Source organism: Pelodiscus sinensis, chromosome 3 (genome assembly GCF_052426305.1).
Source record: "Pelodiscus sinensis isolate ZL-2025 chromosome 3, ASM5242630v1, whole genome shotgun sequence".
Taxonomy (NCBI): Eukaryota; Metazoa; Chordata; order Testudines; family Trionychidae; genus Pelodiscus; species Pelodiscus sinensis.
Window position 1 is genome coordinate 199138239 of NC_143054.1, and position 24920 is coordinate 199163158.

At 45.0% G+C, this 24920-nt stretch overlaps 1 protein-coding gene across 4 annotated transcripts in view; it reads left to right on the forward strand.

Annotated features, from left to right (window-relative positions):
- The window catches only part of MAP4K3 (mitogen-activated protein kinase kinase kinase kinase 3), a 140179-nt gene that overhangs the window by 59633 nt on the left and 55626 nt on the right, over nt 1–24920 (forward strand). For 3 of the 4 annotated variants that reach the window (XR_012903069.2, XM_075925807.2, XM_075925809.2), the window contains 5 exons: nt 1492–1550; nt 3692–3754; nt 19253–19311; nt 20851–20889; nt 21192–21245. Coding sequence is in view for 3 of the 4 variants with exons in the window: in XM_075925807.2 (XP_075781922.1) it covers nt 1492–1550; nt 3692–3754; nt 19253–19311; nt 20851–20889; nt 21192–21245 (274 nt within the window). In the remaining variant the exon portion in view is untranslated. The remainder of the gene's footprint in view (nt 1–1491; nt 1551–3691; nt 3755–19252; nt 19312–20850; nt 20890–21191; nt 21246–24920) is intronic. The other variant, XM_075925808.2, reaches the window with a different exon arrangement.

Here is a 24920-nt window from a genome sequence, read left to right on the forward strand (position 1 = left end):
GATGTTTTGTAGTTTCCTCAGGAAGTCGGAGGTGTTTCGAAGATAGCTAGGAGTACTGGTGATATAGGGTCTGAGGAGAAAATAGGCTTCCAGATCTCCACAGACCTGAATCATATTCGTAGGGTTAATGGAGCAGAAGGAGAATCCTCAAGATAGGACAGATTCCTCTGCTGGGCTAAGAGTGTGGTTCAATAGGTTGACAGTGTTTCTAGGTGAGTTGAAAGTATCAGGAATGAGAGATCCTGAGGCATGTAGGAGTCCCCTGACCAGGAGTTTTCTACCTGCTACCCAAGATACATAAACCTGGAAATCCTGGATGACCCATCATCTCAAGCATTGGCACAATTACAACAGGATTATCTGCCTACATTGACTCTCTCTTCAGATCCTATGTTACCTTCCACATCCTAATGACTTAACCAACCAATGGGGGTGCTAATTGTTCTTATCAGCCTCTTTTAACTACTTGAACACTATCTTTTTTTTCTCCTTTTTTTCCTCCTTCCCCCACTCTCCTCCTCCCTTTTTTATTCTTGGATCTGGACGCTTAATATTCTAGTCATCTGAAGAAGTGGGTTATGCCCATGAAAGCTCATGATACCATCTAGTCTAGTTTTATTAGTCTTTAAGTTGCTACTAGACTATTCATTGTTTTTTAAGTTGTTACAGACTAACTTGGCTTCCCCTCTGAAGCTCTTGAGAATTGCATTACTCTTCTTCTCCTAACTTTTGGTAAAATGGCCAGTGTCTCTCTTAGAAGAGCAGTGTTAGAAAATGTAATTAGTACTCCTCGACCCTTCTTCAGGGAGTTTTACTGTATGGAGCTGGAGAAGCAATTCACCAAAAAGACTTATTCACCTTTAACTAAATTTATGAGTAAGTTGCCTTGCAGAATTATGTTCCTGTGCCATGCTTCTTCTGAATCCTTTGTGATCCTTCTAATAAGTGCATGGTGAGGAACTAAGGACAATCCCTCACATAGCTCTGAACAAGCGCAAGGATGTGTATTCCGTAGAACTAGCTGCTTTCTGGAGGGCTCTGAGCTCATGACATTGCAGGCATGCGTACTCCAGAAATACGGATCAATGGAAGTATCATATATGTAGGGTTGCCAGATACTTAACAAAAAAATACCGAATATGGTGGGGGGAAAAAAAAGGAGGGGGATCAAAGCTGTTGTGAAAAAGAAAGGCACTATGCCTTTAAATCCCCACGCTCCCTGTGCCAGACATGGCGGAGGGGGAATGTCACAAGCAGCCTTCCATCCGAGAAAAATAGAAAATACTGGACATTTTACATGTCCAGTATTTTCTGGTTTTTTTTACCAGACCAAGACCGCAAATACCGGACTGTCCGGGCCAATACCAGACTCCTGGCAACCCTTCATATATGTAAAAAACTGAATTATTCTTAGTTAGTGGGCAACTGCTACTAAAACTGAATCCTTTCTTTAAGTGAATCAGATCTTGACTTTATTTTTTCCCTCAATAGTTGGTCAAATAAAGTTCAATCCTCCATTAAGGAAGGAGACAGAGCCACATCATGAGTTTGTGAGTAACATGTTGCATGGTTTTGTGCCTCACGTTTTAAGTCCTGTACATGAGAGAAGTTTCACTTGTTGTATGGTCCTTTCTTTCTCTCCTTGCGCAATTTTATCCACAGACAGCTCCCCTTTGGGAAGGGAGCAGGCTTGGAACTTCACTCCTCCTTTGGCATAGGAGCCAGAATTCCTCCTTTCCCTTCATCTTTTCCTCTGGTAAAGAGCCAGCTAGCTTGAGGATTGTGAGTTGGTGTGTGTACACTCTCTTCCACAGCAGCTGGGTCGGGCAGGTGGACGGTAGCCTGTGGTATCCCAATAGGATAGAGTAGCAGCTTATCTAACACAAGCAAGAATTTATTCAGCAACTTCAGAGGAATTATGCACTCATTTGTGCAGCTGCATAATCACATTACTCATTGCTATGCTGATTATAGCATTATTCCTATAATTAAACATATGGGAAAAACAGGGTCAGCAATTCTAAAACGGGCAAGAAAAATACATGTTGAGTGAGTATCACCGGAGTCAAAGTACAGTGTCAGTACTCTTACTCCTACTTACTGTAGTCTGCATCACTCTAATATGTATTGTTGAAAATATGATTAGCACAATCTTGCGTTCTACATATATTTAAATATTTTCCAAATTTTGTGGTGTTTTTTGGCCTTTGAGAAGTTCTTGAATATGTGGCATGACAATCACAAAATAGATTTTAACAAAGACAGTGGAACTTAGAATTAATGAGGAAAAAAGGCAGCCCTTTTCAGATAGTACATTTTGATTTTAAAACTCCTGTGATGGTGTGAATGTCTCTGTCCTCCAGCTGGGCAGTTTGACAGGACAACAGTGTTTTTTCTTGCACTGCAGTAAAGACCAGGAGCTTCCAAGCAGAGGGGAAAGCTTTCTTCTAGGACTTAAGGGACAGCCATAGAGAGTGTTTCTTTGACAGATGTTCTTGAAAGAGAGGAGTTGAGTTGAAGGACACAGGAGTATTGCATTTTGGAATCTTAGTCGTCTCTCTGGTTGCAAGAAAGGATTAATCTTGCTGATTTGAAAACCAACATAAAAGGTTCCCCTGGCATTGCCAGAAGGGAGAGCTAGAGCTGTTTTGACTCTGCCAAAAAGACAGGCAATAAATACCCAAACCCCTGTGTGTTTCTCCCTGCTCATAGGGGGTGAGGGTAGGGAGACAACAATTGTTTATTTGGATATTTCTGCGGAGGGAAAAAGACTGATTAATTGCCTGCCTAGAAATAGGAAGCATGAAGGACTGTGATTTGCTCTAAAGATAAAGGGATTTCTTTATTTTAGGACGTCTTCAGATATTTTTCTTTTACAATTATTTTCAGCACCTTATTCCTGAGGGCATGGCAGCAGCTTTCCTATAACATCCCACAGAAGTATTTGAGTTCATGTTCAGGCTGACTGTAGATGAAAAAAATTGCATACAAGTGAAACATATTTATAAGGTTACTTTGTACTACATAGAAATGTAGCTGTAATCTGTGAAAAAACATTTACATCTAAGTAGTTCTAATAGTTTCAGGTATCTGCTTTTATTACATTAAATATGAATGACTTTAATGGCTGATTCATTAATATACTGTGGAATGGAAAATCAAGGTTGATTCTTGGAAACTAGAGAATGGTTCCTTGTTAGAGAATGAGTGGATTGTGGAGAAGGTGTCCACTTCCAAGATTGAGGAAAGGAGTTTTGTATAATTAAATTTAGATCATTGTGGTCAATTGATGTCAGAGTACTAACTGGCTGCAAAAGTAGTCCTGTTCATTCTAAGACCCATTTTAATGAAAGGCCTTGTAGGAAGAGAGATTGAGAATGGAAGTTTGTGACAATCTCCAGTATTCTAACAGGTGACAAAAAATCCTGGAGTGGGGAAATTACGAATTCCAGTTTATTAAGATAGACCTTTAGCCTTTTTTGCTTTTTGCTGTAATGTTTCAACTTTATACTAAATTAATTAATTATACTGTAATATGAAATGCATGTTTTGTCAGAAGCTGTTTAATATGGTTTAATGTTGCATTTGCATTAACAAAATTGTGTTGGCAAGAACGTTTCTTTTTCTGTATACCTGGTTTTCAATCTCAAAGTAAATAACCTAAATTTCTTAATCTCTGTCTGATGAACAGCCCAACAGTAACGATTTTTTGGACAGTTCAGAAGAAATATACTACACTGCAAGATCTAACCTGGTATTTTTCACCTTCTGATTTTCTTTGTCAACGCTGGTTTTGTGTCTTTATTTTTGTTTTTCAAAGCTAGTTTTGTTCAGTTGTTTTTGTCTCTGTAGAACAGTTTTTCAGGTCTAAGGATTAAGTTGTATGAATATTTCTAAGGAGTAGAGAGGGAAAAATATGTATTTAATGTCCATTCTGAAAGTATTTCACCCATCTGACATCTGTATTTAAATTGTTCATTTTATAAAGTAGATCAGTATTAGGCATTAACTGTAATGTCTTTAATTATTCTCAATGTATCTAGGAGATATTTCTTACTATTTTGTAGTTAGTTCCTTTAAACATAGATCTGAAAGATTAGAAAATGTGTATATTTTTAGTTTGACTATCTAAAACGTAATTATAATATAGAATTAATACAAACATGAACATGCAGACTGTCAAAACCACAAATATTCAAAGAGCAAGGTTAGAAATAGGATTCTCTTGGTATTTGACACTCTCTCATACTGTGCATTTTCGCTCTTCCAACCCTTTTCTGCTTCAGCAATGCAGTGTAAAAATCAACCCAGCATGCTTTACTCTCTTCTGCTTCTGAGTTATCCAATAGCCAGAGACTCCTATGTCTGTTGTGGTGACTGTTGCTAGTTAGGTGTAAAGTAGTGAGCGTACTATTTCATTTTTTCAGACTGTATTAGAGGGACCATGCTGTGCTGCCAACTAAACCCAAGTTTTGTTTTCATTTGTAAAGTGGGAGTCCACTGAAGAATAAATGTGGAACAAAATGTTGGCTTTTTACAGTTAACATTTCACATACTGTATCTGCTGATATGTCTTAGCATGCTTAAGCTACTGGCAGCTATCTCCAGCTTTGGAGGCAGTCCTATGTACATTTTCTCCTTAACACACAGAAATGTCTTTTAACAACTTTTTTTGCTTACATCCAAGGAGGACTGTACAAATCAAGCATATTGCAGTAGTTGGCTGTTTCTTTCTGGAAGTGTCCCTCCCCCTGCAAGCCCACCTCTCCTTTCTGGCGTTTTTGTTAGAGGGTTTTATCAGACGACTGAGTTAGCACACCCTTGAATGTCACACACCAACTCTCAGATCCTGACTAAATGATCTGACAACCTCATTCTGCACCCTCACATCACTTGGCTTTTTCCAAGCTGCTAACTGCTATCAACTCCCAGTCAGAACCAGTTAGCAGAATAGAACCTTAATTTCATTCTGAATGCTCTCAACAAATCTCCTATCAAGCCTCTGGCAAAAGCTGCCTTCTATTATCTATTAAACCGATGTTCCCCACTGCTGTTACCCACATTGGTACAAAGAGTTGAAATGTCAATTTTGTTCATGCAGGAAAGTGATCGGAAAAATTTCAGTTTGGAAATTAAAAAAAAATCCTTTTGCCAGGCATTTTGTTCTAAATAAAACATGATGATATTTCTAAATAAAAATATTTCATTTTAATGTGGTGAACTGTCCCTAAAAGTTTCATTGAAAGTGAGTTTAGTATTAAACTGCAGTTCCCTTTGGTGGTACATTGCCTCATGGAACTTGTAGTTGAGGATTGATGCCTCTATTTTACCCTGGGGACTGAACTACATCTCTCATGATGTAGCTGTTGCCATATGAGTTGCATAATTCATCACACCATTTGTCTGGGATGAGACTGCATGGAATCAGTGGGAGATGTCATCCAGTCCAACCAGGGAATCTGCCCCATAGGGGAGAGAGAGAGCAGAAATTAGACCCTCTACACTCCACTATTTTTTAGCCCAGGGTCACTTCAGCAACTGGAAATATTTTGATTTAGGTCTGTCAGAGCTAATCCCCACTCTGGCACTTTGAGTGCAGAAGGTGGGGGCCCGCAAGAGACCTTAAAAAAAATCCCTTGCCTCTACAGGCTCTGCTTACAAAAAAACAATCCCCAGAGTCACAGATTCACTGACTTTAGGAGGATAGCTGCCCCCATCAGGTGATTTATCCCTAAAAATGGGGGTCGGAGGGGGAAGGGGAGAAGGGACACTTGAATTCTCCCTCAGAGGTACTCCAAGCTCTTTTACCACAGGAGAGCTTGGAAAACAAGAGACGAGATGGTGAATGGGAGAGGGGAAGCATAGATTCACACAGAGCAGTTCAAACGAGAGTTGCCAGATGGTTTCTGAAAAAATACTGAACCAAAAAAAAAGGACCACGAGAGTTAAGAAAAAAACAACAACACAGCATGGCCCCTTTAAGAAATGCTTTTCAGGCTTTTTGGCCCTAACAGGCTGCAGGTGGCCGTCCGCCATCTTGCCTCCCTGCGCCGGGCCGGACAGCTCCCCTGTGAACCCAGAAGGCACCCAGGTTTTTCTCCTCCTGGCTGGGAAAAAAATCAGAAAATACCGGTCATTTTAGGTGTCTGGTATTTTCTGAATTTTTTTACCGGACAAGAGGCGAAAATACTGGACTGCCCAGTTCAATACCGGACACCTGGCAACCCTAGTTCAAAGCAAACCACAAAATAAAGAAAAATACCCTGATTGTGACTAGATTCACTTTTTCCCTTTATTTACTCATGATCCCTTCTTTGTTCAGTCCACTTCCATGTCCCGAATTCCTTGGCAGCATGGTAGTCCTGTCGGGGTTTAAATCATTCTGTGTCTCTCAACTCCTGGTTTAACTCTCCCACACAAAAACAGGCAAGGTGTCTTATACAATTCATATTTCAGCGCAGTATCCCCATTGGTTCTTCTGGCTCCCTGCCAATACCCTTACTAGCTACCTGAGTTTAACCCCTGGGCAGCACACCACCTATCCATGACAAGGTCAAACCAACCCACAATGAAACCTTTTTTTCAGTTTCCTCAACTGAAAAATGTTGACAGTCCAAGGGAAATTTTTCATTTTGTGAGCACTGCATTTTCAGTTGAAAAATCATTTCTTCTTCGAGTGGTAGCTCGTGTCCATTCGAATTGGGTGTGGGCACCGTGTGCACCGCGTCTTCCGGAGCGTTTTCCCTAGTGGTACCTGTAGCACCGGCAGGGCGCCCCCTACAGTGGCGCCGCCATGGTGTGGCATAAGTACCCCCTACTGGCGCTGCCCCATCTCAGTTCCTTCTTACCACCCATGACGGTCGTTGGAGCGTGTGTCTCTCTCAGATCAGTTAATGGTTCCCATTTCTCGTGGCATTGTAGATAGTTCTAAATAGTTCAATTAATTAGATAGTGTCTCTCCTTGTTTTTTCCTTCTCCCCCTTCGGGGGTGAGGAATGCCAGGGCCGTAAGGCTTTAAGGCGTGCGCTGTCTCCGCAAAGTTCATACCCAAAGGAGACCCTCTCGACAGTTGTCTGAAGTGTTTGGGTGAGGGCCATCTTACAGATGCCTGAAGATCTGCAAGTCTTTTATACCGCCCACTCAGAGGGAGAGAGACTCTCGTCTAAAACTTCTCCTCATGGAGGCAGCTTTACAGCCGGCCGGCTGGGCACTCTGTGATGCGCAGTGCACCGGCGTCCATGCGAGATGCTCCATCCCAAGGCCGGGCGTCGGCGTCGAGGGCCCGGCACCTGTCTCACTCTCCGACACCGAAGAGGTCAAGAACGTCTCGTGGTAGGTCTTCGAGCCAGAAATCCAACTCGAGCCTACACCACGGTGCCGAGTCACCCGTGCACACGTCCTCATCCTCCATGGTGCGGCGTGACCGAGCGGGACGGCTGTCCAGTCCAGGGCAACTACCCTTGCATCGCCCTTCCACGCCGGACACCTTTGAAGCGGCACAGGACCTCATTAGTCTCACTACCTCCCCTCCATCGTCGGTTGAGGCAGAAGTGTCGAGGTCGCCTACGCCGGAGGCCATGTTGGCTCTGGCTTCGCCTACGCACTGGCATGACCAGATGGCTCCGGCCGCTTATGCAGCGGGACCATCCCCTGTGGGACTAGTACCGCTTGCCTCCTCATTGGTGGTGATCTCGCCGCAGGCCGCCAGGCTTCATCTGGCACCCAACTGGGCTCGACCTTCCTCGGTGCTGGGACCTCTCCCAGACCCCGTATTGGCTGCACTGGTGCCGTACCACTCTGGCCTTTTGGCAATGTCTACGGCATCATCATCATCAACGCCGGCACTGAGCAGTTTTCCAGGGGTGCTGTTCCAGTTGTCGGCACCGGGCCATTCAGCATCTGCCTCTTCAGCACTGATGAACGTTTTGGCACCATCGCAGGCACTGGCATCGACCCTGTGGACCTTGCCGGTACCGCCATCGACGGTGACGTTGGCTTCTTCGGGGTTCGTCTCGCAACCGGTACTGGCTTCGGCAACGCAGCCATGCTCCGTGTCGACACCGCAACCAGCACCGGGACTGGTTCTCCCGGTACCGCAACTGGCTCCACTCCCGGCACAGGGACCGGTTTTCCTGGTGCTGGCACACCCTCATCGGGCGCACGTGGGCAAACCCGAGTCCATGGCCGGGTTTGCCCCTCCATCGGTGACAAGACATTCGTCATCTGCGCCTCCCTGGCTGGAGTCTGACTACTTGTCAGATTCTGATGTGGCATTGTTCAGGTTGGAGTACTCGGGAGCTTCCTTGGCTCATAGATCCCGTTCCCGGCACCGACATGATCGTTCGCGGATGCAGCAGACTTGGCTGCCCCAACCGCAGTGGCCCTTCTGGACGCCATGGGCTTACCACCAGTGGCAGGGGCCTGTGCCCTCCTCTGTGGTGTCAGGAGCCTCGGGTCACCGAACGCAACCATCAGCGTCGCTGTCGCGACCCCCTCCTTCTTCCCAGAGGTCGCTTGCTTCAGATGCCGCGACTGAGCCACAGGCCTTGGTACCGGAGCCGCTTCTGCAAGTGGTACCGCCTACCCAACCGGCGTCTCAACCGGTTCCTACGCTGGGCCCGGCACCAATCCAGGAGTCGTCGTCATCATCGTCTCCTGATGAAGCCTTGGCGGATCCCGCACCGGCACTGCCTACTATGGATGCCTAAGTGCATCAGGATCTGCTTAGGCGTTTGGCCTCCAATCTGGGTGTCCCTGTGGAGCCAGTAGTGGAGGACACAGACCCCATGATTGACATCCTTTCGGACGATGCGCCCGCCTGTTTGGCGTTGCCACTTAATGAGACTGGCCAAAATTACCAATGCCCTGTGGTAAACACCGGCGACCCTGACCCCTACCTTAAAAGAAGTCGATAGGCGCTACTACGTTCCCCAGGTGGGGCATGAACACCAGTACTCCCAACCTGTCCCAGGGTCCTTGGTCGTTTAGGCTGCGGCCCAAAGGGAGAAGCTTCCCCAGCTGGGGCCGTCCCCGAAAGCTAGGGAGCCCAAGCGTCTTGATCTGATGGGCTGTAAGGTGTATGCCACCGGTGGGGTGCAACTCCGCATTGCTAATCAGCAAGCGATGCTGAGTCATTATGCTTTTAATACCTGGCAGGCTGTGGATAAGTTTAAGGACAAGCTGCCTGCCGAGGCCCATCAGGAGTTTGCAGCCATGACCTCTGAGGGCAAAGCCATCGCCCGCACGGCCCTCCAGGCTTCCCTGGACGCTCTCGACTCTGCAGCCCGCACCATAGCATCAGGTGTGGTTATGCACCATGGTGCCTGGCTGCAGGTGTCTGGAATACCTCTGGACGTCCAAACTACGATTCAAGACCTGCCGTTTGATGGGAAAGTTTTGTTGTTGGAGCACATGGACTCCAGGCTCCATACACTTAAGGACATGAGGTCTACCCTTCGGTCCTTGGGGATTCACATGCCGGCCCCTCAGCATCGTCAGCTGCCCTACAGACAGCAGGGGAGACCGCAGTCCCAGGTCCCCCGTGGGGATTACTGGAGACGCCATCCTCGTGCTCCCAGTGGTGGTGCGGGGGCGGCTGCAGGCCCCTCGTCCACAAAGAGTCGTTGATGTTGCCAGAGAGGGGACAACCCCCGTGGGGTCGGTCAAGGTCCCTCCCAGCAACACAAGCACCTATTTTGATGGGCTGCTAGAGAGTCGCACACGAGCCTCCCACTCTGGCCCCCCGTTTGGGGCCAGGTTATCCCGGTTTGCTCAGGCCTGGGCAGAAATCACGACCAACACCTGGGTCCTAAGAATAGTCAGGAGTGGCTATACCATCCCTTTTCTGGGCTTGCCCCCTTCCAACCCACCCACCCCATCCCTTTTCAGAGACACTTCTTAGGAAGGCACGCTCCGCCAGGAGGTGTTGGCGTTCCTCCAAAAGGGAGCTGTGGAGAGGGTCCCTTTACATCTGGAGGGCAAGGGGTTTTACTCCCGATATTTCATTGTCCCGAAACCCAAGGGCAGGGTCCGTCCCATCTTAGATCTCAGGGACCTCAACAAGGCGGTCGTGAAATCCAAGTTCAGAATGGTAACCCTGGCTTCTGTCATTCCGGTTCTACAGTTAGGAGACTGGTACGCAACTCTCGATCTCAAGGATGCTTACTTCCATAAGGCGATAAGACCCAGCCACAGGAGGTTTCTCCATTTTATTGGTTTCCTGTGCCACTTTAAATTTAGTGCTCCCGTCTGGCCTTTCAACAGCACCAAGATTCTTTACAAAATGTATGGCAGTTGTAGTGGCGTTCCTCCGCAAAAAAGGGGTACACATGTTTCCATACCTGGACGACTGGCTAATCCGTGGTCATTCCTACGAACAAGGGCCTCTTTGTAAGGCTGGGACTCATGCTAAACGAAGAAAAGTCATCGTTGACTCCCTCTCAGCACCTCGAATTCGTAGGTGCCCTCCTGGATGCCAGAGTGGTGAGAGCACTTCTCCCCAGAACCAGTTACCTGTCCATAGTGGAGCTGGTCTCTGAATTAACTCGGTTCCCTATCATGACCTCTCGGGTCTGCTCAAGGTTGCTGGGTCGCATGGTGGCGTGTACGTATGTGGTACACCATGCTCGAATGAGGCTCAGGCCTCTGCAGACCTGGTTGGCAAAGGCATTCAGCCAGTCCAGAGGTCTCTGGGACACGATTCTCACCATGCCTCCGGAGGTGCTAGCCTCCTTACAATGGTGGACTCAGGAGGCGGTGGTGTGCAGCGGGGTCCCCTTCACCGTACCTCCCCCCTCGCTTACACTGGTCACAGATGCCTCAGACCTGGGTTGGGGAGCACACCTGGGGTGTCACAGGACCCAAGGTCTCTGGTCCCCTGCAGAGCGGGCTCTGTACATAAATGTCCGGGAGCTCAGGGCAGTCAGGAGAGCGTGAGAGACCTTCCTGTCGAAGCTCTCTCGCCGTTCTGTCCTGGTCCGCCTGGAGAACATGGTGGCTGTCTTTTACCTCAACAGGCAGGGGGGAGCCCGGTCGCCTCCCCTCTGCCGCGAGGCCCTGTGCCTCTGGGACCTGTGCGTAGAGCACGACATAGTTTTGCAAGCAGAGTACCTGCCGGGGTGCAAAAACTTGCTGGCTGATGCTCTGAGCAGGTCCTTCGGAGCCCACGAGTGGTCTCTCAAGGACTCGGCTCTTTGTCAGATCTTCCGCAAATGGGGCTGTCCCCTACTAGACCTGCTTGCCTCAGCACGCAATACCAAGTGTCAGAGTTACTGCTCCCTTTTGGGGCTGGAGGAACACTCCTGGGAGGATGCCATGACCGTGACGTGGCCAGCGGGCATCCTCTATGCTTTCCCTCTGTTTCCCCTAATTCCCAGGGTTCTTACCAGGGTCAAGACCTTCAGGTCCACGGTCATCCCGATAGCCCCTCAGTGGCCCAGACAATTCTGGTTCCCTATACTGGTGGACATGCTCAGCGAGGAGCCTATAACACTCCCGCCAGCTCAGGATCTCCTGACCCAGCCTTGGGACAGGGGGGACCATGGTTCATCTGAATCTCAGCTCTCTCCACAAGAGAGGCCTGGTTTATCCGTAGCTGACCCAACCGGAAAGGGAATGCTCCCAGGAGGTACAGATGGTGCTCCTAAGTAGTAGGAAACCGTCTACCAAGCGGTCGTACGCAGCCAAGTGGCAGCGCTTCTTGTCTTGGGCGTCCAGAAGGGGGGTGCACCCGTCCTGTGCACCTGTCCTGTCCATTCTGGACTACCTTTTTGAACTTAGGTCCAGTGGCCTCTCTACCTCCTCTATCAAAGTCCATGTGGCACCACTCTCCGCCTTCCATGTTGGTTCGGCAGGAGTTTCTCTGTTTTCTGACCCTGTGGTCAAAAGATTCCTTAAGGGTTTGGATAAGTTGTGTCCCTCAGTTAGACCCCCTCTCCCCGCTTGGGACCTCAGCCTCGTGTTGTCTAGACTTGTATCGCCCCCCTTTGAGCCGCTGGCCACGTGTTCTTTGAAGCACCTCTCTATGAAGGTTGCATTCATTGTGGCCATTACGTTGGCTCGCAGGGTCTCTGAGCTGAGGGCGTTAACTGTAAACCCGCTCTACCTAATGTTTTCTGACAATAATGTGAGGCTCCGCCCTCACCCGGCCTTTCTCCCCAAGGGGGTGTCACCGTTCCATTTGTCCCAAGAAATGTACCTCCCGGTTTTCTTTCCAAAGCCTCACTCCTCCCCTAAGGAGCAAGTGCTTCATTCCCTGGATGCTAGACGTGCGCTAGCTTTTTATATTGATAGGACTAAACCCTTTCGCAAGTCCACACAATTGTTTATTGCTGACACTGACAGGATGAAAAGGCTCCCCATATTGACCCAGAGGTTGTCCAATTGGGTCGCGGGGTGTATCAGGGAGTGTTATGCCTTGGCCGGGAAGGTCCCGCCCCGGGTTACAGCACATTCCAGCCTGCCAGGGAGGACGACACAGGGGTGGGCTCTTCAGTCCTCAGCTCTGTATTGTAAATACGTTTGTTTATCTGTGTCACATTGTACTTGCTACAGTTTTCTGTGTTCACTTGGTTGAATAAATTTATTTGGATTGTTCGACATTCGTGGACTTCTCTTTCTGAGTGCTCCGACCCCTCCTCCTTGAAGTGGGGTTGGCTTGGAAGTCACCTAATTCGAGTGGACATGAGCAACCACTCGAAGAAGAAAAGAACGGTTACTTACCTGTAACTGTTGTTCTTCAAGATGTGTTGCTCATGTCCATTCGACTCCCCCCCATCTCCCCTTCGTTGGAGCATCCGGCAAGAAGGAACTGAGGTAGGGCAGCGCCGCCAGGGGTACTTATGCCCCGCCATGGCGGTGCCACTCCAGGGGGCGCCCTGCCGGTGCTAAGGGTACTGCTAGGGAAAACGCTCCGGAAGGCGCAGTGCGCACAGCCAATTCGAATGGACATGAGCAACACATCTCAAAGAACAACAGTTACAGGTAAGTAACCGTTCTTTTTTCAGAAAATTCCTCACCAGCATTAGGCATGAGAGTACATATCCTATTTCAGTGTAGCTGTTAAAAATAGATAGTAGCCATCTTGTGACAATAAATCTGCAGGCTTGGTTTTTTGTTTTTGGGGAAGGGGTTGCATTGGAGAAACATTACGTTTTTTTACATTATATTTTGTTTCAATAAATTGAACTGGTAGGAGTGTGTGTTTTGTTTGTTTTTCACATGTCTAAACATAAACTGTAAACTGATAAATGAACCAGTACTTAACCAGGTAGGTCAAATGAGATTATGAATTCCAAAATGAACACCATAAACTCTGTAGTCAGGAACTCAAGAAGAGATTTAAATTTCAGTCAAACTCTATGCTATTTTGCATTTTGCAAATGGTCTCATATGCTTGGCCTAATTTATATCGGTTTCTTCTTTCTTCACATTTGGTAAATGTGTTCTGGACTAAATAAACTGTTGCCAAAGGTCAGACTATTTATAACAAATAATTTGAGACCAGTGCCAAGGAATGTTGTAGTCCAGGATATGTTTATTACGAAGTTAATGAATCATTTAAGTTGTTACTGTATTTGTAAACTAAATACTTAAATATTAAATACAGGGGAATGCAACCAATGGGCTTTCAGAGGACTGAAGGGGGCAAATTGTTTAGAGAGAAAGTTTGCTGATGGATTTTTTTCCATTGCTTACCTATTATTCCCTTTTTTCTCCCTCCTCGTTTACGCCATCTTGTCCTTTCCCCCACTACTTTTCTTTCACTGTAAGTCAACAAGCCTCTTCTCCCTAGAATCGCCACAATGCAAAAGTGACTTCGGAGGAGAGATTCTTGAAATTGTTCTCAGTGGAAACATAAATATAAACATTGTTATTAAGATCCAAAGGAAATAAATAGGAAGGTGGGAATGAATCCAAGGGATTTTAAATTAATATTCTTTCCCATAGTTTAATAGCAACATCATTTTTGGTATGACTTTTTTCCTTTTGTGGAAATTTTGGAATTTTTCTGTCTCGGGGAAAAGGGCGTTAGATTTTGAGAGAGCTAACTTTTTCTGGCAGTATATTTAAAACCGTGGTATCCAACCAGTTTTGAAGCTGTAGCCACTATAGCAAACTAGCTACACTCAACCGGCCAAATAGCCACATTGTTCAAGCCAGCTAGCCACACTCAGCTGGCCAAATAGCGACATGTGGCTAGCGTGTTGAACATCACGGGTTTAAAATACTGAATCCATGATCCAGGCACTGATATTGCTACCTTGTGTGTGTTAAATGACAGGATAAATATAGATAGTGTGCCATATGTATGTTTATATGCACACATGTCTATTTGCCTGTATTTGTTCATCAGATGTGAACTCAATAATAAACTCAAAGCATTTGGATGGAGATAAGGGTAAAGTCTTTATCCAAATCTCAATCTCTGCAAACTTTCTTACTCTCCACTGGTTGATTTTAGCATACATAAGGAATTACTTTAACCAGCAATGAAGTGCAGCCACTTTTGGATGAAATAGTCATTTTCCAAACGCAAACAGGAACCACTGTACAGCAGTTTAGAACAGGAAGTGAGGAACTTAGTAATGCGAGCAGACAGCATGGTAGTAAACTGGATAAAAACAAAGCTTTGTCCTTTTAAAATAAGCATAAGTAACACTGACAGATGTCATTGTTCATAAAAATAATAATTGCAGGGCTTTTAACTGTTGCTGACAGATGAAGGAGCTTTTACATTTTGTAGAGGTTTACTTATTTTCTCTTATTAACTTTTCTGTCATTCCTGCAGAATATATCCTGTCATGTGTTATACAATGTCTAAATTAAAGCAGACAGACAGTTTAGCTCTGGCTAGCATAGGATCTTTGCTTTCCATTTTTATAAGAATTTGTGTCTTATGCTTTTGGCATTTATAATAAAAATGCTTTACACTTAAGGTGAAGAATTTCTTCCAGTCTGAATAACTGGATAAGGCCTAAAGGAGAGGTGTTACCTCATTTCTCTTTTGCAATCCAGTCAGGGCTTTCACGGGTAAAATCTGCTTCCTCAGATGAGCAGATCTAATATGTTTGTGTGTTTTGTGGTGAGTGCTACTGGACTACTTGTTGTTTTTAAAGTTACAGACTAACATGGCTGCCCCTCTGAGACATTTAAATACAGAAAGAATGCCAGCCTTCTATTGCAATCAGTTACTCTGTCAGTTCAAGTGGCAGAGGCCTTGTGCGGTGGATCTAAATATTTCAGCTTTAACCATCAGGTGTGGGTATGGTGTGACATGATGGAATTTGGTCCTGTTTAATTTGCTTTTCTCAAATTACGCATTCACAGTCATGTTAAAAGAACATGAGTAAGGTTACAAAGTCAAGCACACAGAAGTTAGTAAATACCAGGGCTCGACAAACTATACAATCTATACAACTAGACAGTCTACTCGCCCATGGCGAGTAGATTTCAGCCGCGTGCCCCGTTCATTCTCAGCGGCTCTTGCGCATGCGCATTATAGGGCTGGCGAGTAGTTTTCGCTGCTGTTTGTCAAGCCCTGGTAAATACCATAATAAAGATGGCCTGTGCAACCTTAATTCATCTTCCTTGTGCCTAGGCATTAATTATTCAATCACATACTTCATTTTCGCAGGGCCCCTGCTTTATAACAGCCAATCCTCCCACAGGCGCGTTGTGAAAATTAACGTTTGGATTATAGAGTTGAGTGCCCGAGAACAACCCATGAGCAAATTAATAATTCTATCTTTAGAGCAGGATTGGAATTAGGAATGTAAAGGGTTAACCGGTTACCCACTAAGCATCAGCCTTACTGGGTAAGCGGTTAACTGGTGGCTTGTCTGGGCCAGAACACACCCATCACGCTGCAGGCAGGGGGCTGTTCCAGCCTGGCTGGGCCAGCCACACTATGGGCGAGAGGAGTGGGGAAGCTCCAGCCTTGCTGGATGTGGCAGGCCTGGCTGGGGAGGAGCAGTCTGCTGTGAGGCAGGCCCAGCCGGGCAGTCCTGATTGGTTCTCTAACTCAGGAACCAATCCTTGCAACAAACCTCGGTGCCAACTCTGCCCACATATATACACCAGCAACACCATCACAGGACCTAACCAGATCAGCCATACCGTCACTGGTTCATTCTCCTGCACATCTACTAACGTAATATATGCCATCACGTGCCAACAATGCCCCACTGCTATATACATCGGCCAGACTGGACAGTCCCTACGTAAAAGAATCAATGGACACAAATCAGATATTAGGAATGGCAACATACAAAAACCTGTAGGGGAACACTTCAGTGTCCCTGGACACACAATTGCAGATCTAAAGGTAGCCATCCTGCAGCAAAAAAACTTCAGGACCAGACTTCAAAGAGAAACTGCTGAGCTACAAGTTCATCTTCAAGTTTGACACAATCAACTCTGGATTAAACAAAGACTGTGAATGGCTTGTTAACTACAAAAGCAGCTTCTCCTCTCTTGGAATTCACACCTCCAGATCAGCTACTAGAAGTGGGCCTCATCCTCCTTGATTGGATCCACCTCGTCATCTCCAGCCTGATCCTGGCCTGCATATTTATACCTGCCTCTGGATATTTCCACTACATGCATCTGACGAAGTGGGTCTTTGCCCACGAAAGCTTATGCTCCTACACTTCAGTTAGTCTATAAGGTGCCACAGGACTCCTTGCTGCTTTTGCAAGATGCTTAAAAGGAATCCTTTGTTGCCATCTGCTGGTGTGGGAACTGGTGTAGTTGTGAGACTGTAACACAGTCTGAGTGGCTCCGTTGGGATCTTTTCCCTTTCCTCTCTCCTGTCAAAACGCGTTCCCAGTGGCAGTGACATCTGCAGGAAAGCAGATGAATGGCTGGCTTTGGCAGAGCCTCTTTTCATGCAGTGTGCCAAAGACCAAGTGACAGGGCCACACATTTGAACCAGCTGGTATATTTACCTGGGTCTTTTCCTAAGTTGCATCCATCCTTTGAGGTACAGCACCTTCACATGTTAGATGTCTGGTCTTCTACCTGGACAGGACTCAATCCTTTTGTGCTATGTCTTTTCTGGACGTATGCAGACAGTCTCACAGACGATCTCTACGTGGATAACGTCCTGTATTGAGACAGCATCTGAAAATACCTGTGGCTGCCCCGCCTCATCGGGCGCGAGCTCATTCTCGGAGAGCGCACACTAGTCAGTGATGTTAAGTGACATCTCACGATTGGACTTGTGCTGGGCTACCACCCAATTGTCAATATCTATATTTGCAAGTTATTAGGCCATTTCCACAGCACCCGAAGGAGATGTACCCTGGGGGGAGGTGGACATAAGAGTCTTTAAGTAGTGAGTACTACTTGCGCCTCATCTCAATGGAATGGCTGCATCTTGTCAAAGAAGAGGAAATTACTTGCTGTAACTGTGGTTCTTCAAGAGAGAATGTAGATATGTATTCCACGATCCACCCTCCATCCCCTCTAGTGTCTGACCATTTGGTGCGAAAGCCCTGAAATGGGTCGAGGCAGTACTGCCAGGGGAGGGGCTGTGGCCTTGAAGCACAAACGCCACCTCCTATGGATACTTTTAAGCAAATTCTCTGGCTCCAATGCACTGGGCATGCACGCAAGTGGAATACACAGCTGAATCACACGTCAAGAGCCACACGTACAGTAAGTGACACTTTCTTCTTTGTCAGGATGCACTTCATATGGGAGAGAGACAGGCTCAAGCTTTAATTTGTTCCTTCTCATCTATCTCCACTAGTGTTGTTATCTCTGTGTTACCTCGATATGTTTCTGTGATGGACTAGATATTTCTGGGAAGGGGTATACTTGAGAGAGGTCTGTTCTGTGTCAGCTGCTAAGTGGTGTCTAAAACATCACTCCTTTCCATGTGTAGATGAAATTAAGGTGTTTAGGAGAAGGCGTCTGTGTACATATATCTCCAATCCTGACCTCGCTGAGGAAAGACAAACGTCCCATAGCTTTAATGATCTCTTCTTGGGGTGTGCTAGTAAGGTGAACTGTGCTTGTTCCCACTAATGGTACATAAGCTCCAAAATGTTGAGAGTAGAGTGTCTGTCTCGTGCTTAGTCATAATGTTATCTTAAGGGCAACAAAAATTAAGGGTTTGGAATGGATCCTATATGAAGAGAGATTAGTAAGACTTGGACTTTTCAGCTTAGAAAAGGGGGAATAGGATAGAGGTCTATAAAATCATGACTGGTGTGAAAAAAGTGAACAGGGAAAAGTTATTTACTTGTTCCCATAACATAAGAACTAGGGGTCACCAAATGAAATTAATAGGTAGCAGGTTTAAAACAAACAAGAGGAAGTTTTTCTTCATGCAGTGCACAGTCAACCTGTGGAACTCCTTGCAATAGGATGTTTTGAAGAGTAGGACTTTATCTTGGTTTTTTGAACCCTGTTAAATTAATGCTGGTTAGGTCCATCAATGGCTGTTAGCCAGGATGGGTAGGAATGGTGTCCCTAGCCTCTGTCAGATGCTGGAAATGATGACAGGTGATAATTACTTATTGTGTTCACTCCCTTGGGGGCATCTGGACTGTTGGCAGACAGGACACTGGGGTAGATGGACCTTTGGTCTGACCCAGTATGGTTGTTCTTATGTACCTAGCACTTTGTAACTTTACTATGTTGCAGCTTTACTATTCCGTTAATGTAATATTTTGTATTTCGTATAAAAACACTTGCATGTAAAATAAATGTCTGTGTAATGATTTCCCTTAAAATATTTGTTGCCTGCAAAACCAAAGCAGCCAAAATATTTGCAGTAGTTCCTATGTTATTTATGTAGGTATCAGCACCTGTATACTACAGACGTCATAGGTTCGCTGTCCTGAGGAGCTCACAATATGAAGTATTCACCGTTAGAATGTATGCAGGGACTGAATGGGTTCAGTAAAAAGGAGAGTGACTAATTGAAGGTTAACACACCATTTGCTAGTTCCACAAGTTTTCGTGTTTTTCTTTGAGTGATCAGTGAAAAGGCTTCTCTAGGTCAGTGTTTCCCTAAGAAGGGAACAATAGTTGAATGGCTCTATCAAGGGAGTGTAGTTTAAGGAGGGATTTGAGGAGATGTAAGCCAGGGCAGAGTTGGGGCATGGAAGGGACCCAGGTTGAGTGGACCAATCGCAGTAGGACAGAATTAGTTGTGTGGCTTGGATACAGCAAAGAGAATGAGGCAAGATTGTGTTTTTTAACTTGTCTTTTTGTCTTAAAGATCTTTCTATTGCATTTATAGGATCTACAGCTAGAATACGGCCATGGTCCCCAGAGTGGCTGCTTCTTGGGTGCAAATAAGTGAGTAAAAGGGGGCATGTCCTTGTTTTCTTAAACTAAATTGAGACTTTATTTCATTGTTTAAATTTAAAATAGCGGATAATGTAGTAAAATGCAATTTTGTATTTATGCTGCAAAACATGTTAAACCTGTGTTTGTTTACTTTAGTGCAATTTTTAAACTACTATTGACTTTTACAAACGATTGCATTACCTGAGAGAGTTAGAACCATTCTCAGCATACTAAGGTGTGCTCTCAAGATACTGAGACTGTTACTCCCCCTCCCCTCCCAGTCTCTTCTAGAATGTACCAGCCATTTTAGTTTAGAGGCAAACTTTCCCTTATGGCAAGATACTGCCTCTCTGGCCAGTTACGGAGATGTACTTACATATTTGTGATTTTGTTTGTTTTTAAAAAAAGACAAAAGAACTTAAAATATTTACACAGCTGTATAAAATTTAGTGGTTACTGTTTTGTCATTAAGGTCCTTAGAGGTTAAACTTTACACAGTCAGTTTTAATGTGATTAGCCAGAAATTTCACTTCACACAGTGAATGTAAGTCGTCCTCTGCTCATCTCTTCCCCTTCCTCCCCCCCCCCCCAAGTTAAGTGCTTTTGGTGCTTTTTTATTTTAAGTGGCAGTCTACACAAGTCAAACTCTTGACATGCAGCTTTGTAATAAGCTATATAAATATTTCGATTAAAGTGAATGCATTGCATTTCCTTCACGCTGTTGGTTTTATTTTACAATAGGGAATAATAATGACATTTTTTCTTAAAAAAAAAAAAAAAAAAAAACACCAAACCCTGCTGTCCTCTGATTGCCTGTATCCATGCAAATGTTTCATGACAACCAGTTTCATAGATTGGCTTAGAAGCTGTATTTTTTTAGCATATTGAAATCTTTATTTTGAGGGAGAAAGCCAGTACTGTGAAAGGTGTGAATTTTAAGGTAGTAAAACTGGCCTACTGATTGCCTGACAATGATCGTTTCATTTTCTTGTCACTTCTAGTTTTTATGATAATGTGCTATTTAATCTTGGGTCTTTTGGTTTCAGTTTAAACAGGTAAATATTGAAATAAGCCGAAATAGCAGAGAGGCGAAGGCCAGGTACACTCATTAGGAGTACCCCAATAAGTGGAGATAAGCACCTGTTTAATAGTACCAGTAACTATATGGAAACAATTAAATCATTCTTCAACAAAACATTCTTCATGGAGGTTAGGTCCATCAATGGCTATTAGCCAGGATGGGTAGAAATGGTGTCCCTGGCCTCTGTTTGTCTGGAAATGGGTGACAAGGGAGGGATCACGTGAGGATTATCTGTTGTGTTCCCTCCCTCTGGGGCATCTGGTATTGGCTGCTGTCAGAAGACAGGATACTGGGCTAGATGGACCTTTGATCTGACCCAGTATGGCCGTTCTTATGTTAAAAAAAATTCTGTATGTCTTAATAGAATGAACTAGAGTAATTTATTTTAAATTGAGAACTTTTGTACTTATTTTCTGAGTGCTTTATTCAGTTTTGTTAAATTACTGATTGTATTCTTAATTTTGAAGGAGTCTTCTAAAGTCAGTTGAAGAAGAACTGCATCAGCGGTAATTTTTTATTTTTCTCTTTTGTGTTTTGAAGTATTTTTTTACATTGGTTTCTTGCATGTTACAACCTACTAATGCTCATTTGCGTCTGTTTGTCAAGATGATATGGGAAAGGTTTCATTTTTCTGGGCTGAATGTGTGCTTTAAAGAATAACGAAAAAGAAAATAAAAATGTAGAACAGCAACATAACATTCTGTATTGAAAGTAGCCCTTGAGGTATTGCATACCAGAAATCTTTCATAGGAGCTAGAGTCATCTTAATGAAGAGTACTCAGCCATGCTACCTTGTTTATTTCCTTAGGGGACATGTGGCACATTTAGAAGATGATGATGATGCAGACGATGATGCTAAACAGTAAGTCATTTCTTACTTTGATGTATCTGCTCTCTGATTCATGGGTAGCTGAAAATGTGATTGTTTGAATTCCATTCTGAATGTGAGAACACTTCGATTTTTTTCTCTTCTGATATATTTTTAAAGTAGCAAAGTCACAGTAGTCGCTGGATCACTGGTGTTTTGCTTTTTCTGCTGATTGATATGCATGAACATTGAAATAATATTTTAAGATTCAGTTCTTTGTACAGCTCTTTCCCAATATTTCTTCATTATTTTCTGTAAATTATTGTAATTAAATCAACATAAAACAGCCATACTAGGTCAGACCAATGATCCACCTAGCCCAGCATCCTTTCTTTTAACAGTGGCAAATACCAGATGCTTCAGATGGAATAAACAAAACAGTTATCACATGATCGAGCCCTTCATCCATCCCTAGCTTTTGAAAGTCATAGCTTAGGATACTCAGAGTGAGGAGTTGCATCCCTGACCATTTTGGCTAATAGCAATTGATCAACCTATCCTTCATGAGCTTATCTACTCTTTTGAACTCCGTTATTATATTGGCTTTTTCACCATCCCTTGAGAACAAGTACTACAAGCTGACTGTGTGATATATAAAGTCTTCCTTTTATTTGTTTGAAATCGGTTGCCTGTAAATTTCATTGACAGACCCTTGGTTCTTGTGTTAGGGAAGGAGTTAAATAACTGTTTCTTCTTAACTTTCTCTATGCCATTCATGATTTTATAAGCCTTGTCATATGTCCCCTCACCCCGAGTCACCACTTTTCCATGCTGAATAGTCCATTCTTTTTAATCTTGCCTCATATGGAAGCTGTTCCAACCCCCAATGATTTTTGTTGTCTATTTGTGTCCCTTTCCTTGTTCTAATTTTTTGAGATGGAGCAACCAGAATTGCTTACGGTATGGGCATGTACCATGGTGGCATGATATTTTTTGTCTTAACATAGATCCCTTTCCTGATATTCTGTTAGCTTTATTGACTGCCATTGCTCATTGAACAGATGTTTTCAGAGAAGTATCCACAATGACGCCAAAATGTCTCGAGTGCTAACAAGTACAGGCAGTCCCCGACTTACGCGGATCCGACTTATGTTGGATCCGCATTTACGAACGGGGCTTTCTCGCCCCGGAGGTCGAGGTGGCGGATTGCTACCTGCGAGCTCCGGGGTGAGAGAGCCCCGTTCGTAAGCTGCTCCGGTGCCCCTGGTCTGCTGGAGACCGTCTCCAGCAGACCAGGGGCACCGGGCGGGTTCCCGCGCTTCTGAGGCTTTGCCAGAGCAAAGCCTCAGAAGCGCGGGGAACCGCCGCGGCTGCGGCTTCAGTCCCGGTGCCTGTGGTCTGCTGGGGACCGTCCCCAGCAGACCACAGGCACCGGGACTGAAGCCGCAGCCGCGGTGGGGTCCCGCGCCTCTGAGACTTTGCCAGAGCAAAGCCTCAGATGCGAGGCACCCTGCTGCCGCTGCGGCTCTGCTCCCCGTGTCCCTGGTCTGCTGGGGGGGGGGCGCAGCTAGTGTGCTCCCCCCCCCAGCAGACCAGGCTTTTGTTTTGGACCCTGGGGCAGAGCAGCTGGGGCGCTGCCGATTGGTCCTGCAGCGCCGCTCTGGGCACTACTGGACCAACCTGGCAGCACCCCAGCTGCTCTGCCCCAGGTCCCGATTCAGCCGCTGCTGGTCAGTTTCAGCAGTGGCTGAATCAGGACGCCTGGGGCAGAGCAGCTGGGGTGCTGCTGGGTTGGTCCAGTAGCGCCGAGGAGCGGTGCTACTGGAGCAACCCAGCAGCACCCCAGCTGCTCTGCCCCAGGCGTCCCCAAGTCAGCTGCTGCTGAAACTGACCAGCGCTGACTACAGGAAGCCCGAGGCAGAGTTGCTCTGCCCCGGGCTTCCTGGAATCAGCCGCTGATCAGTTTCAGCAGCAGCTGACTTGGGGAAGCTTGGGGTTCTTAAGTTGAATCTGTATGTAAGTCAGAACTGGCGGTCAGTTTCAGCAGCGGCTGAATCTGGACGCCAGTTCCGACTTACATACAGATTCAACTTAAGAACAAACCTACAGTCCCTATCTTGTACGTAACCCGGGGACTGCCTGTAATTCAGAACCCATCATTTTGTATATATAGTAAGGGTGATGGTTTCCACTGCTAATCATTTTGTATTTATCAGCATTGAATTTCCGCTGCCATTTTGTCATGCAGTCATGCAGACCCCTTTGTAACTCTTCAGTCTGCTTTGGACTTAACTATCTTGAATAATTTTTTTTTTGTCTGCAAATGTTGCCACCTTGCTGTTTATCTCGTTCACCATCTTTTTAGTAGTTACACTGGGCCGTTGAAGTAATCTGTTGCAATGTAAAGCCTGGTGTATTATCATGTACATAAAAAAATGTGATACTGGAAAGTTCTAATTCATATTCAATTTCAGTTGAAGAAATAAAATGATCATCCTTAATCTAAATTTGATTATGGTAGAGGCAGAGGAGACCTGCATAGAAGTTATGTTAAAATGTGAAACTGGTATGTATGAAACACCAGCTTCTTAAAAACAAATAAAGTATTTGCATGAGATAGGAAAGAAGACTTTCTGAGACAGGATTCACTTTTTCTTTCCTACTAATGGATAATCTTCCAAGAGCTGTTGCTTCATATTGGAAACCTGTGAACTGCAAATCTTTTTATTAACATTCTTTTAGAGAAGCTATCTTTTTTTAAAATTGAATCTGCTCACATGAGCTGTTCTAATGCTATAGGCAATGTATTTTATCAAAGTTTTTAAAAATTATGAGCTTGCCACTTGGTATTAAATGAGAAGGGCAGCCATTAGCGAAGAGGGACAAGGTTTCTACAAATGATGTACTTTACTGATTTACTGCTATTGCGGCATGGGAGGCGGCTGTGAGGAGGATGCTTGACATATGACATGATATAGCATTTGGGAGGAGTAAGGTTTTCACAGGTGATGTGGGGACAGAAGTGGTGACATACTGATAATTGTGTTTGTGGTACATGATTTCAGAGACAGCTGATAACGCATTACACGTGCAATTAGTTATTATAAGTTACCATTTTAAAATGGAGGCATATTCACTATTTGAGATGAGTGATATATTTAGAAAAAATCATGAACCCAAGGATTTTCTTGGTCTTTCAAACATGATCATTTTTAATTTTTTTACACCCCCTCCCCCCCCGGCCTTTCCCCCCCCACACACACTTGTTATCTTCAAAGCGAAGATTGTGATAGAATTTACTCTTGAATCCTGGCCCTTATATATGGTCTGGGAACTGTGTGCAAAATTGTAACGCTGATTGTTCAAGTGGGATGGCTCCGTCCATCTCTGCAATGCAATGTAGGTGTCCCCAGAGCACTCCGTACCACCAGTTCCATCCTGATTGCATTTGGTGAAGTTGTGTTGGATTCCCACAAATACTGACTAGACCATCACTGATAGACATTTATCTAACCTACTCTTAAATATCTCCAGAGATGGAGATTCCACAACCTCCCTAGGCAATTTATTCCAGTGTTTGACCACCCTGACATTTAGGAACTTTTTTTTACTGTCCAACCTAAACCTCCCTTGCTGCAGTTTAAGCCCATTGCTTCTTGTTCTATCCTCAGAGGCCAAGATGAACAAGTTTTCTCTGTCATCCTTATGACACCTTTTTTGATACCTGAA